The 12,552-nt window shown below is 45.7% G+C and overlaps 1 protein-coding gene across 2 annotated transcripts in view; it reads right to left on the bottom strand.

Annotated features, from left to right (window-relative positions):
* The window catches only part of elk3 (ETS transcription factor ELK3), a 29,528-nt gene that overhangs the window by 3,079 nt on the left and 13,897 nt on the right, over nucleotides 1-12,552 (bottom strand). The window contains exons 2-4 of one of the 2 annotated variants that reach the window (XM_072673165.1): nucleotides 7,724-7,932; nucleotides 5,742-6,506; nucleotides 2,312-2,434 (exon numbers count right to left, since the gene is read on the bottom strand). In XM_072673165.1, coding sequence (XP_072529266.1) covers nucleotides 2,312-2,434; nucleotides 5,742-6,506; nucleotides 7,724-7,930 — 1,095 coding nt within the window. In that variant the 5' untranslated portion in view covers nucleotides 7,931-7,932. Of the gene's footprint in view, nucleotides 1-2,311; nucleotides 2,435-5,741; nucleotides 6,507-7,723; nucleotides 7,936-12,552 lie in introns of both variants that reach the window. The other variant, XM_072673164.1, reaches the window with a different exon arrangement.

Below are 12,552 nucleotides of genomic sequence, written 5' to 3' on the forward strand. Positions count from 1 at the left end.
TGGTAATGCTAGGAGAGGAACTTCCTGTTATGAGAGAGAGCTGACCATACACACACACACACACACAGAGTCAGTCTTTTTTCAGTTATCACCCCCCTCCCTTTTTTAACAGGAAGCTGCCCCCCACCGTATCCAATGCAGAGAGGAAACATCTGTAGCTTATTTCCAAACCCTAACACGCACGCACACACACACACACACACACGTATAGATACACAAGCAAATCCTTAGCCCAGAGTGACAGAAAAACCTGGTGGGAATAAAGACGGAATGGTCATTAGGAACGTCGGAGTTTGAGAGTCCTTCAGTCGTCTGGAAACAACAAGGAGAAGAAAAAAGAAAATGCTGCTTTAAAAGAAATGGGGAAAAAGGCACAGAAACCAGGACCTTTCCTCCGCAGCCAATCAGTGAATGGCAAAGTGATCATGTGACCAGTCAGAAAACTCCCTGTGCCATCGCCTGGAGAGGAAGTGTGAGTGTGTGTGAGTGTGAAAGTGTGTGTGTGTGTGTGTGTGTGTGTGTGTGTGTGTGGTGTAGCACAGCAAAAGTATATTATTAACTGTCGCTGGCTTCGTCATGGAAGTAGCCATGGTTACCTACACAGTTTCCTGTTGTGATGTTTGTGTTGGAGACACGCCCTGCCCCTCACACAGCGACATGTCCATAAGCACAAAGCAAACACACACACACACACACACACACACACACACACACACACACACACACACACACACACACACTCACACATACACATACACACTCACTTCGCAGACAGCAGTCTCCCCTGGGCCAGAACAGGAAGTATCCACAGGATTTCCCCTCTCGCTCACATGAGCAGTGAAACACGACCCCAAACAGAAACACACTCCCCAAGCAAAAGTACGTACACTGCACACACACACACACACACACACACACACACACACACACACACATTTATTCTCACTCACATATCATAGCTGCTGTCATATCAGAAGCTAATGGCTATTGTTTTGTTTAATATTGAAAGGACCAATAGAAATACTCCAAATTCCCTTTTTACACAATTACTTTACATTACTTTACAGTACTTTACACTGCTCTTATTACATTAATGTAGATTAATTAAGTTAAGAAGGTTTAAGTACTGAAGTTGCACAAGAGTGTTGATATGCAAACAACCGAAAAGACAAAAAACATCATTTGCATACACACACACACACACACACACACACACACCTTTCCCCAGCAAAGAAGGCTGTGATCTGCTCAGTGCTCATAATAGAAAACACAGATAACCATCTCCCAACAGTGGCTTCCCTTGATTTCAAACACAGAGCCAGCACACACACACACACACCTACTGCAGTATGCATCGTCCATCTTCCCTCATTACAGTGCGTGATGGTAAAATCTAACCTGGGTGTTTCAAGGGAGAGTTTTCCGTGTGTTGCACTGTAACTGCTCTACACTGAAAACGTTGGAAGTACAGACATATCAGAATATTAGGACCACCTACCTGACAGTGGGAATAACCAGCCTTGGCTTGGATGACAGTAGTGAGACAATGTGGGATAGGCTGTACTTTAAGTTAGGGAAGATGCTCATTATAGAGGTTTGCTGCTCGTCGGTTGCTCAGCACTACTCGCCGTACTCGGCGGACCCTCTGGCATCGGTGGCCCATGGAGCACCACTGTTCTGCTGTTGGGAGGCACTCAAAGTCTATTCTCAGTACGTCTTCATTACAGCGGCTCTGGATCATCCTCAAAGTTAACGGTTTCCACGATGCTTCCCCATTTCGCCCATACCAGAATATTATGACCCAGGTATTTGGAACGAACTCGGCCCAGGACGCCACCGATGCCACGTTGTTGACATGGTTGTTCTACCAGAGTGCATGGGCAAAGGATGCGATTTGACTGATGATGATGGTTTTGCACTCTGCTACAACTGACTGGTATGTTCGTTGATTCATACATGCTGCAAACCCTGTCGCATTGTATCTGGGACGTCCCGGTCTGAGTTCATTCCAAATCAGGGGTGGTCATAATGTTCTGTTATGACTGTGACAGCGGGCGAAGCGTAGTAGCATCTCAGAAACCGCTAACTTTGTGGGATGTTTCAGAGTCGTAGTGAAGGTGTACAGAGAACAGACTTCTCGCACATTGACTGCCTCCTAATGCCTTAACAGTGGTGTCACACAGGCCACTGATGCCAGAGGGGTACGAGGACTCCCGTTTGGGTGAAAAACTGGGTGACTCCAGTTTTAAACAATTATGCAAATTTAATTGGCTGTGTGTGTGTGTGTGTGTGTGTGTGTGTGTGTGTATACCTGGAAGAGGGAGCCGTGTCCCTGTAGTCTTGCTGGACTGAGAGGGGCTACGGGACTCAGACTGCTCCAGAAATGAATGGAGGAGAGGAGAGGGCTTGGAGCCAGCAGCAAGCCCGAGGGAGTCTGCAAGCACAGGCAAACGACACACACACACACACACACACACACACACACACACACACACACACACACACACACACACACAGAGAAAAAGAGAGGTAGAGGGTCAATTAGGAATGCTGAATGGTCTCTTACATTATTATTTTTTGTATTTTATATAATTAAACTTAGGTCATTACAATGTATTTCCTTTGCTAGGTTGTTCAGATCATTCACAGTCCATGCACTATGTGTCCAAAAGTTTGTGGACACTCCTTCTAATGAATGCATTCAGCTTCATTTTAGTTGCATCCATCGCTGATGTGAAGGTGTGCAAATGCACACATAAACTTTGTCTAATCCCTGTAGAGAAGTACTGCCTATAGAATATGACTCTCTGGTCCTATTGGCACCATGCTGCCTAATGCCAGGTATGGTCTAGAAGGGGTATAAAGTTCCCCAGCATTGAGCTGTGGAGCAGTGGAAGAACTCTGGAGTTCTCTGGAAGGATGGTTGGTGCTTCACCCAGTACTTTTGGGATGAGTTGGGGATACTCTTGATTTCAGAAGAAACAGTGATTTGAGCAGGTGTCCAAATACTTTTGTCCATAAAGTAAATAATAGTAAATGTAATTGTGTGTATAGACAAAAGTATTGGGACACCTGCTCAAATCACTATTTCTTCTGAAATCAAAAGAACTGTACAGCACTGGTTTCACTAATAAGTGTGTGTGGGTGCCTGTACAGCTCTTTGTTTTTGGTTTGAGGAGTAAAGTGTTGCTCATGATCGAAGTGCATGTTTCTCGCTGTCTTTCTACAAGCTCAGACTTAGTGTGGAGAAGCTGAACTGGCCGATCTGGTTGTAGATTTGGCTACTGCATCATCGTCAGAGTGCAATAAGAAATCGAGAATACGGTTGGTGTGAATGCATAACCTAATTATATAATCAAATTCCCCTTGGCAGAAGCGCCAGTAACGGTCTGGGAGAACTGGTTTGGGCTGGTTTTCCTGAAGGATTTGAGAGTTCAAGCAATGGTTCAGTTAGGAAATGCTATCAACGTTAAGCAAATGGGCCGTAGTTAGCATTATGCAGTCACTACCAGCTCATCTGACCTGTAACCCCAAGTGCAGTTATTTCTATAGTAGCCTTCAAATGCCTGAAATGGCCTGTAAACAACTGCAACCTAGTGTTATAGCTGTTGACTGGTAGAGAGAGTGTTCAGTGTGATGCTCGCTCTACCATTTTAGAAACATCTCAGTTCCAGGTACGTGTTTCTGTGGTGTTTTGATGAATCAGGGAGTTTCTGACATATACACCACACACACTACACGTCCAGATGTTTGTGGACACCCCTTCTAATGAATGCATTCAGCTACTTTAAGTTGCACCCATTGCTGACACAGCTGTACACACACACACACACACACACACACACACACTCACACAGCTTGTCTAGTCCTTCTAGAGAAGTGCTGCCAATAGAATAGGACTCTCTGGAGCAGATAAACATGAACCTATTGGCACCATGCTGCCTAATGCCAGGCGTGGGCTTGAGTGATATAAACTCCAGCATTGAGCTGTGGAGCAGTGGAACTAGCGGTGTTCTCTGAAATGATGGCTAGTGCTCAGTCAAATACTTTTGGGATGAGTTGGGGAGTTGGGAATGAGGAGTTGGGGTGGTGATCATCCATCATCTTGACCTCACTTACTTTTGTTAGCTCTTGTCGTTGAATGCAATCAAATCCGTACAGCAATGTGCTTTCAAAATCTAGTAGAAAGCCTCCTTCCGTGGACAGCTGAGACAGTAAACTCTTTTTAATACCCTTGCTTCTAGAAGAAATGGTGAATAAGCAGGTGTCCCAATACTTTTGTCCATAAATACACTGCAGGGTGGTATATCCCAACAGCAGTATGCAGCAACCTGACTGTGATGCACATATTTAGTCTATGTACTGCAGACCCGTCGTTTTTCCAGCTAGCTAAGTGAGAGTGAGCGAAAGAGACGGAGACAGAGACAGAGAGAGACGGAGACAGAGACAGAGACTGCGTAAACGAGTCTTTGGCTTCTTAGAGGTCGGGGACCCTGAATCGGCAGGTTCCGGGTGTAGAGAGACATATGAAATCAATTTCATCTCTCCCTCCTTCGTTCTGTCCCGTGTCACTCTGCAGTGTAGTGTGCAGGATTATGGGCATATGGCTTCACTTACAGGTCCGTCTCCTCCCTCTTTCACTTTTACTCCTCTCTCTCTCTCTCTCTCTCTCTCTCTCTCTCTCTCTCTCTCTCTCTTTCTCTCTCTGACCCTTATTTTCTCTCGGCCTCTTCATGCCTCAGCATGTCCATCTTTTTAAGCCCTGCCTGTCACGTATCTATTTCCTCTTAAATACCCAGACTAAAGGAGGTTAAATAGGGTGATTTCTATATTTATTTGTTTATTCATTACTTTATGTTTTACAGTGCATGAGTCCAATACAGGCTATAAGACTGTGTGTAAGATCAGACAGTAACTGTCAATAACGGGAATGGTTTCAGCTCTTTTTTTTTTTCATTTTTTTTTTTAGGACATTCCTCAAAGAAACAGCAGTGGGACTGTCTCCCGCTCGGTAACTGCTACCATGCAGACTCTGTGCGTAACTACTTTATTTATCTTCTCAGAAAAGAAAGACTTTCTCCAGGAACTGTGGCAATGTTTTGGCAACTGGACGCTAACAAAGACGAAATGTGGAATGAAAAGGTGCCGTTTCTTGTTTACTTGTTCGTGTTTAAACACATTGCATCATGCTGCAGAACCTGCAGTACGTCACATTCTGCATGGCATGAGCTGTACCAGAACACTGCGGCTTTGATAAGCAGTGATGCTGATTTTCAGTTCTAGCGGTATTTTAGCAATGTAGAGGAGAACTTTACAGCAGTGTTTCTGTTGCCAAGCAGTTACTAATATTAAATACTAGTTTAATATTATCTGATATTGTACAGAAATGTGCAAAATGTCATGATGATGAATTTTAGCAATATCCTCCTGCCCTCATCACACCTTTAACTAAAGATGCACAAAGAGTGTGTCCATTTTTGCTCTAATCGGCTAACTTTGTGATCAGTGTTGCAGTTGCTGTCATGCAAAATAACAACTTTACAGGAGAAGAAAAAAAAACTTAACTTTAAATTTTTTTTTTCAAAAACTCAAAAAAACGTTTTTGTTTGTCGTTTTGATTTTAATTTTAGAAAAGCCAGTCTGGTGAATACTGTTATTTCTATAACAGTACTACTCTGGCTCTATAGAAATTATGTTAGGCAAAGAGTATGTGTGACTGTGTGTGGGTGTGGGTGTGTTACCTGTGCAGTAAAGAAGGCTGGTGTGAGGGACCCTGAGGGCAGTGCAGGGCTGTTGAGAGCAATGGAGCCCAGGTCACTTCCTGAAAGCAGTATGGAAGGGGCTGAGATTTCCAGGCCTTTGGGTTTTCGAGCTTTGGGGGGAAGTCCATTGCTGCTGGCCCTCCTCTCAAGGGGCGGGGCCTGGGCCTGGCTCTGGGCGCGCTCCCTGTGACCGGACGATAAATTGAGAGGCTGAGCGTTCTGCTCTGATTCGTCCATGCGAGCCTCCGGGCTCAGGCCGGGCCTTCGCGTGTAGGACGGGCTCGGAGAGGGGGAGGGCGAGCGCGAGGAATGTGGAGAAACTTTCGAACTGAAGAAAACCTCTGAGGAGGTGGGTGCAGGAGAAGAGGGGATGGGTACCACCTTCTCTGACCGATTAGTGACGAACCGGATCACGGTTGGTCCTTCCTCGCCTCGCTCCGCTCCTCTCTGCTTCTCCACTTTGATTGGATGAAGCAGGGGGGGCTGGCCCTGGAGGGAGCTGACGGTAAACGATGAGTACAGGCCGGAGTGCAGGTATTCGTTCCTGCAGGTGGGGCTTCTCAGCGATGACAGAGAGAGTTTTGGAGACTCCTCCCCTTCTCCACCATCAGACTCCGCCTCTTGTAGCATGACTCCGCCTCCCTCTCGCCCGAGCTCCACTGCCTGAGGATCCATTTTCAGGATGTCGGGAAATGAGACAAACTTGTACACGAACTTCTGCCCAATCACCTTCTTTATAATGTTCTGGAAGAGAAGAAATATGAATTATGAAGGTATGAGGAAACAGCTGACCGTGATATTTTTTAGGTCCACCATGGTGTGTAAGCCTTGAAGCACCTCATTTTTCCTCACTTGAAGATCATTAAAACACTGAAGTGGAGAAATTCTAAGGTGCAGATTCTGGGCCACACAAGTGAACATCCACGCATCTAAGCACTGGCTCTAGAATCGGTGTATCAAAGGTTCAGCCCCGGGTGTTGCCATAGCCACCCGTGAGAGTCCCTCTCCTCCCGGCACTCTGAAGTAACAGAACAGCTAACAGAAGTAAGGCCTTTGGGTTTTTAACCTTTGGGAGGAAGCTTGTTGCCGCTGGTCCTCCTCTCAGGGGGTGGAGCCTGGGCCTGGCTCTGGGCCTGGCTCTGAGCATTCTGCTCTTGTTCTTATATGCAAGCATGTGGCATCTTGTGTCTCAGAGGAAGCCCCTCCCAGCACTGGTAGCATTATGTGATGGGGAAAGTCTTTTCGCTAGTGGGTGGGAATTATGTAATGCAGCAGACTGGGAGTGTTGAACAATGGCATGTCAATCAAGCATGCTTATTAAATATATGGACCACAGCCAGACAGTTCTCAGGTAGGCCTGATGGGAGTTTATTTAAGTAGTGTTTTATCAGATTTTTATCTCATATTTACACAGTGTTCCCTGGAAAATTATTAAGGGTGCTTTTTTACACTAGGTTTTTTTTGTTTTCTTTCAATTTGGTACTGCCTATTAACCCACCGTAGCCTAGCAATGCCCCCAAAACGGGGCCAGCCACCACCTCTTTTTGAACTGTCGCCAGTGCAGCATCACCTGGCAGCCTCTAAGGCACACTCTGAGGAAAGTGCTGGGTTCCCAGCTCTGCCACACCAGCTAACAGACTAGGTCTACTGTGCTGCCACTAAGACCCAGGGGTCACCTTGCCATCGGCAGCTGGACGTGCTCTCTCTGGATGGGTAGATCGCTTACTCTTAAATGTGATGCTGGCCGGCACTGTTGACCTGTTTGCTGGTGTGGCGTAGCTGGGGATTTGGTGCTGTCCTCCGAGCATGCCGGCTGCCTTTCGAAGGCATTTCGAAAAAAGAGCCGATGGCTGGATGTGTCGTAGGAGGCATGAAAACCATTTCACATGGAATCAGAGGTAGGACTAAGCCTAACACCTGGTGGCGCTCTGAGAGGGCATATGTTTAAGAGAGGGCCTAACCTTGTCGTAGTAGTAACGCAGCGCTCGGCTGAGTTTGTCGTAGTTCATGTTAGTCTTGTTCTTGCGCAGGCCCCAGAGTTTGGCCACCTCTTCGGACTTGAGCAGCTTGAACTCGCCGTCATTGGACGTCCAGCAGATCAGGTGCTTGTGGCTCTGGTCCAGCAGCAACTGCAGCAGGAACTGCCACAACGTGATGGCACTCTCCATGTCTGCTGTAAACAGAACACATACACTCTGGTCAAAACGAGAGAAATACCATCTCTCACCGCCTACTGCACCTTTTCCACGTTTACCCTCGGCCTCTTCTACTTCGCTACAGTTAGTCCTGCCCAGCGTGATTTAAAGGCAGTAAGGTTCAGCAGTGCAGACCTGATCTGTGTGCTTTTCTGCATCTTCAGTGCAACATTCAATTCCAGTCAGCGACTTCCGTGTGTCACTGATTTCCAGAAGGCCAGTAACCACCACACACGTGTGTTAACTGGGAAAGCAAAGGTGCTCTGAGGACACAGTCTAATGACCTTAAAGAGCTTTGCTGAGCTGCTGGGGAGATTGTGGCCCTGTGTGTGAGTGGATATGTTTTTTCTAAATGTGTGCTGATAACAAGAACCACCTGCTGTATACTTTTCTCACTTCTGTTCCAGAACTTCCAGCTTTCATTAATAACCAGAAGTTAGACCATGCTTTTGTGAGAGTGAGTGGGTGAGTGACTGAGCAAGTGAGTGAGTGAATGTCTCAGTAAGCAGTGAGGACAAGGTCTTATAAGCCTAAAGAGGTCTACTTGACATGAATGCCATGGCAATGTTAGACTTTCAAATTCAAAACAGGAATTTGGTGAAACCTTGCCTTTTGGTGAGGGGGGTGGTTCTGAAATTAAAGCAAGATCAATATAATACATACACAATCAGAAAAATTCATAAAGCATCTAATATTTCATTAAATGTCCCTTAGCAAGTTGCACCTTGACCAGAGGCACTATTCTATAGGTATATGTCATAGACCTAGAAGTATAATTGTTGGTTTTCAGACAGGGACCTGAATTTAAACACGGTCCACGTATCTTCGATAGGTCTGAGTTCAGGACTTTGGATCATTAGACCATTCCAAAGGCCTAATCTTATCCAGCTTTATCCATTTTATAACCATATTCATACAACAACCATTATTCTACTGAAACACCCATTTATGTCCAAGTTACAACCGTCTTATGCTGAAGAATTCTGAGGTAGTCCTCCTCCCCCATTATTCCATCCACCTTGTGTAATGTACCAGTTCCACTAACAGCAAATCAGCCCCAGAGTATGATACTACCACAACCATGCTTAACAGCTGGTTTGAGTGTTTTTGAGGCAGAATGCCTCACTGTTCCTTCTCCAAATATACTTCTGGTCATTGTGGCCAGACTTTAGACAGTGACATTGGTATTCCAGCAGCTTCCAGTTCATGGCAGGCAGACAAACGCCTGGCGGCAATGCCTCAAAATCTACAGCTCAGAGAGACAGTCCTGACTTTCTTCTCAAGCCTACACTGAGCTCCTTGGCCTTTCCCATTGTACTTTTTCAGGAGGACTCAGACACATAATGTGCGAAATAGTAGAAAATAAAATAAATAATACATAATAACACATTTGTACATAAAGTGTGGGATATTTTATAAAAAGTCTACATGTCCAAATGTTTCTGGACATCACCTTCTATCCCTAGTACAGCTTGTCTAGTCCCTGTAGAGAAAAACTGCCAATAGAATAGGAGCAGTATATGGAGCCCCGCAGCTTTGAGCTGTGGAGCAGTGCAACTAGCTGTGCTCTCTGGAATGATGGATGGTGCTCAATCCAATTCTTTTGGGGTGAGTTGGGGATGAGTTGGGGATGAGTTGGGGATGAAGAGAGAAGGTGATCATCCAACATCCTGATTTTACTAATGCTCTTGTCACTAAATGCCATCAAATCCTCACAGCAATTATGCTCCAAAATCTGAACAGTAGAGATGGTTACTCCAACAAAAGCAGGATCAACTCTTTTAATACCCTTGATTTCAGAGGAAACCATGAATGAGCAGGTGTCCCAATACTTTTGTCCTTATAGTGTGTTCCAACCTATCAGATGCCAATGTTTTCCAATATCCATGGATGTATTTTGTATTTGTATCAGTTGTATCAGTTCGACCTCTCACAAACCTGTGGTCAGTACTTTTTCCATTCCATACAGGACACTGTGGCTAGTCTATCAATCTCACAGACACTGTCATGTTAAAACCACACATACTACTGCAACCACATTACCCACAGCTACACAGTCTAGCATTCGAATGCTAGAATCTGAAGAGGGAAAAAAATCTCTCTCTGAACAAAACCATGGCTTCTGCCCTCCCTCTAACTCGGCAAGCATTTCCTGTTCTGTTGCGTATTAACAAACCATCTCATAAACAACAACAGGCCAACTCCACGCTGACCTGGTGGCAGCTAGGGCTGGCTGTAAACAGGCCCTTCCCAGCGGCCTCTCTTCTCCAGCACTGACCTGAGCTCAAGCTACAGGATGTGTGGAGGCCTCGCTTAGGAAAGGGGCAAGGAAAGGAGTGCAGACAGATGGAGAGCGCTAACCTACACAAAGCCACAAAAGCCCACACGTGGACAGACAGGAAATACTGCCAAGGTAAACGTGGAGTTTGTCCCATTTAGAAAAGGATGGCAAAGGGTGCTGAGCTCTAGCTGTATGGTTTTGATGAAATTTAATATCCAGCTATTTTTATATTTAATAAAATGAATGAACCCACGCTATCTGAATACTGTATAATACAGGAATCTCCTACAAAATTGAGAAGTTTGATTGGGTTGGATTGGATTGTCTCTCAAAACGGCATCAAACTAAATCACTGACTGTTGTAAACATTAACCAGACAAAAAGCAGATTTCCAGGAAGGAAATCGATTATTTATTTAGTACTGATGCACAGTGATAGCGGTATTGGCAAATACAGTCGTGTACAAAAGTCTGGACTGTTTCAATTGTATGTTTTGTATGAAAATAGGCTCAAATCCTATAGAGAAAACAACCTTGAATACAGCAATTTGTACGACTCCTGGGTGGCACTACTGTCTAAGCGCTGACCCTGTAAGGTATGCAAGTTCAGTCTGTTGATGGTCCATTATATTGACCTTGCTCTCTCTGGGTGTGTAGGACAGCTGCTGTAGGACACATGCTAGTTTTCACCACTGAAGCACTGGTGCCATTGTGTGATGGGGGGCGACAGCGATGGCGGCAAAGCTACTGGGTGAGAATCAGCCCAATGTATTAAACAAATGGGCAAACATTTGCCATGAAAATGATTTTAGAAAATTCTGTTTTTTTTCCAGTGTTGTCGTGTGGGCAGCATAATCCAGATGTTTTTAAAAGTATCCAGGTACGTGGGGCTGCGAGCGGCTCAGCGGTCTAATGCGCTTCCACTATGGCCCAGGGGTCGCAAGTTCAAATACTGAGCCATGTTGCTTTGCCATCAGCAGCCAGATTCTGAGAGAGCACAATTGGCCGTGCTCTCAGGGTGGGTAGATGGCGCTGTCTCTTACGCAATGTTGGCCGGCACCACCTGTTGGCTGGTGCAGTGAAGAAGCTGGAGACCTGGCGCCTTCCTACGAGCATGTCGGCTGCCTGGTGATGCAGCATCGGCGTCAGTTTGATAAGAGGAGGTGTCTGCCTTAAGTCCTTACCCTTCTAGTGTCAACGTCAACAACACACAATGTGACCAGATTTACTCAAATACACTTTTGGCATCAGACAGCGTTAATGAGAAAAATTACAATGGAGGGTGGAGCCCAAATGGGTGGGGTGGGGGGCGGGGGGAACCTGAGAAGAGGAGGAGACTCAGGAACTTTCAGGAGAACTGACCGAGAGAAGAGGAGGCATAAGGATTTCTCGGTTAGTTTAATCATTAACGTGGCCCGAACCCAAACTGGAACAAAACTGTTACTGGCAGACAACTGTGAGTGAACTGCAGAAACCAATACACACATTCATTCACACACACACACACACACACACACACACTTAAACACACGCTGAAAATGCTGGCAGGCGGCCCAGGGCAGAGATAAGAACAGTGCAGCACTTCAGCTTCAGTGAATGAGTTTGAAACTGTAGCGCGGCACCCAGCGCTGCTTTCCTCTCCCAGTCTGAGACAGGACAGAGACAGCGATCTGCCTCCACAGGATGTCCACTGAGATACTACTTCAAAACAGCTCAAATTCAAACCAGGTTAGAGTTAGAGTACTACACCCCCTCCCCACCACCCCCCAATGCCCCCAGCCCGCCCCCCCACCTGCCCCATTCAGTGCAAACAGGCGGCACTGAAAGCTTGAGTGCTCGACGCTACTGCCGCAAATAAACCTGATTATGTTGGCAGAGAATAAGCTTTCAATTTCTGTCCAGCTCGACTCAAACTGATCAGCTGGCTCCTCTGTGTTGGAAACATCAGTGGATTCATTGACACTGACTAGCGACTATCGATTGGCAGTGGAACTCTGGAATGATGGTGCCTCATCCAATACTTTTAGGATGAGTCACTAAAGCTCTTGTGGCAAAATGCAATCAAATCCTCACAGCAATGCTCCTTCAAAATTTAGCAGAAAGCCTTTCTCCCTGGACAGTAGAGACAGTTACTCCAACAAAAGCAGGATCAACACTTTTACAACACTTGATTTCAGAAGAAACAAAGAATGAGTATGTGTCCCAATACTTTTGTCCATATAATGCAGACATATAAAAAGGCAGAGCCATAGCCAAACCATGCAGAGTCTTTCTGAAAGATTAAAAAAAGCCTTATTCATAAAGACAACTTATAG

The sequence above is a fragment of the Salminus brasiliensis genome, chromosome 2 (assembly GCF_030463535.1).
Source record: "Salminus brasiliensis chromosome 2, fSalBra1.hap2, whole genome shotgun sequence".
Lineage (NCBI taxonomy): Eukaryota > Metazoa > Chordata > Actinopteri > Characiformes > Bryconidae > Salminus > Salminus brasiliensis.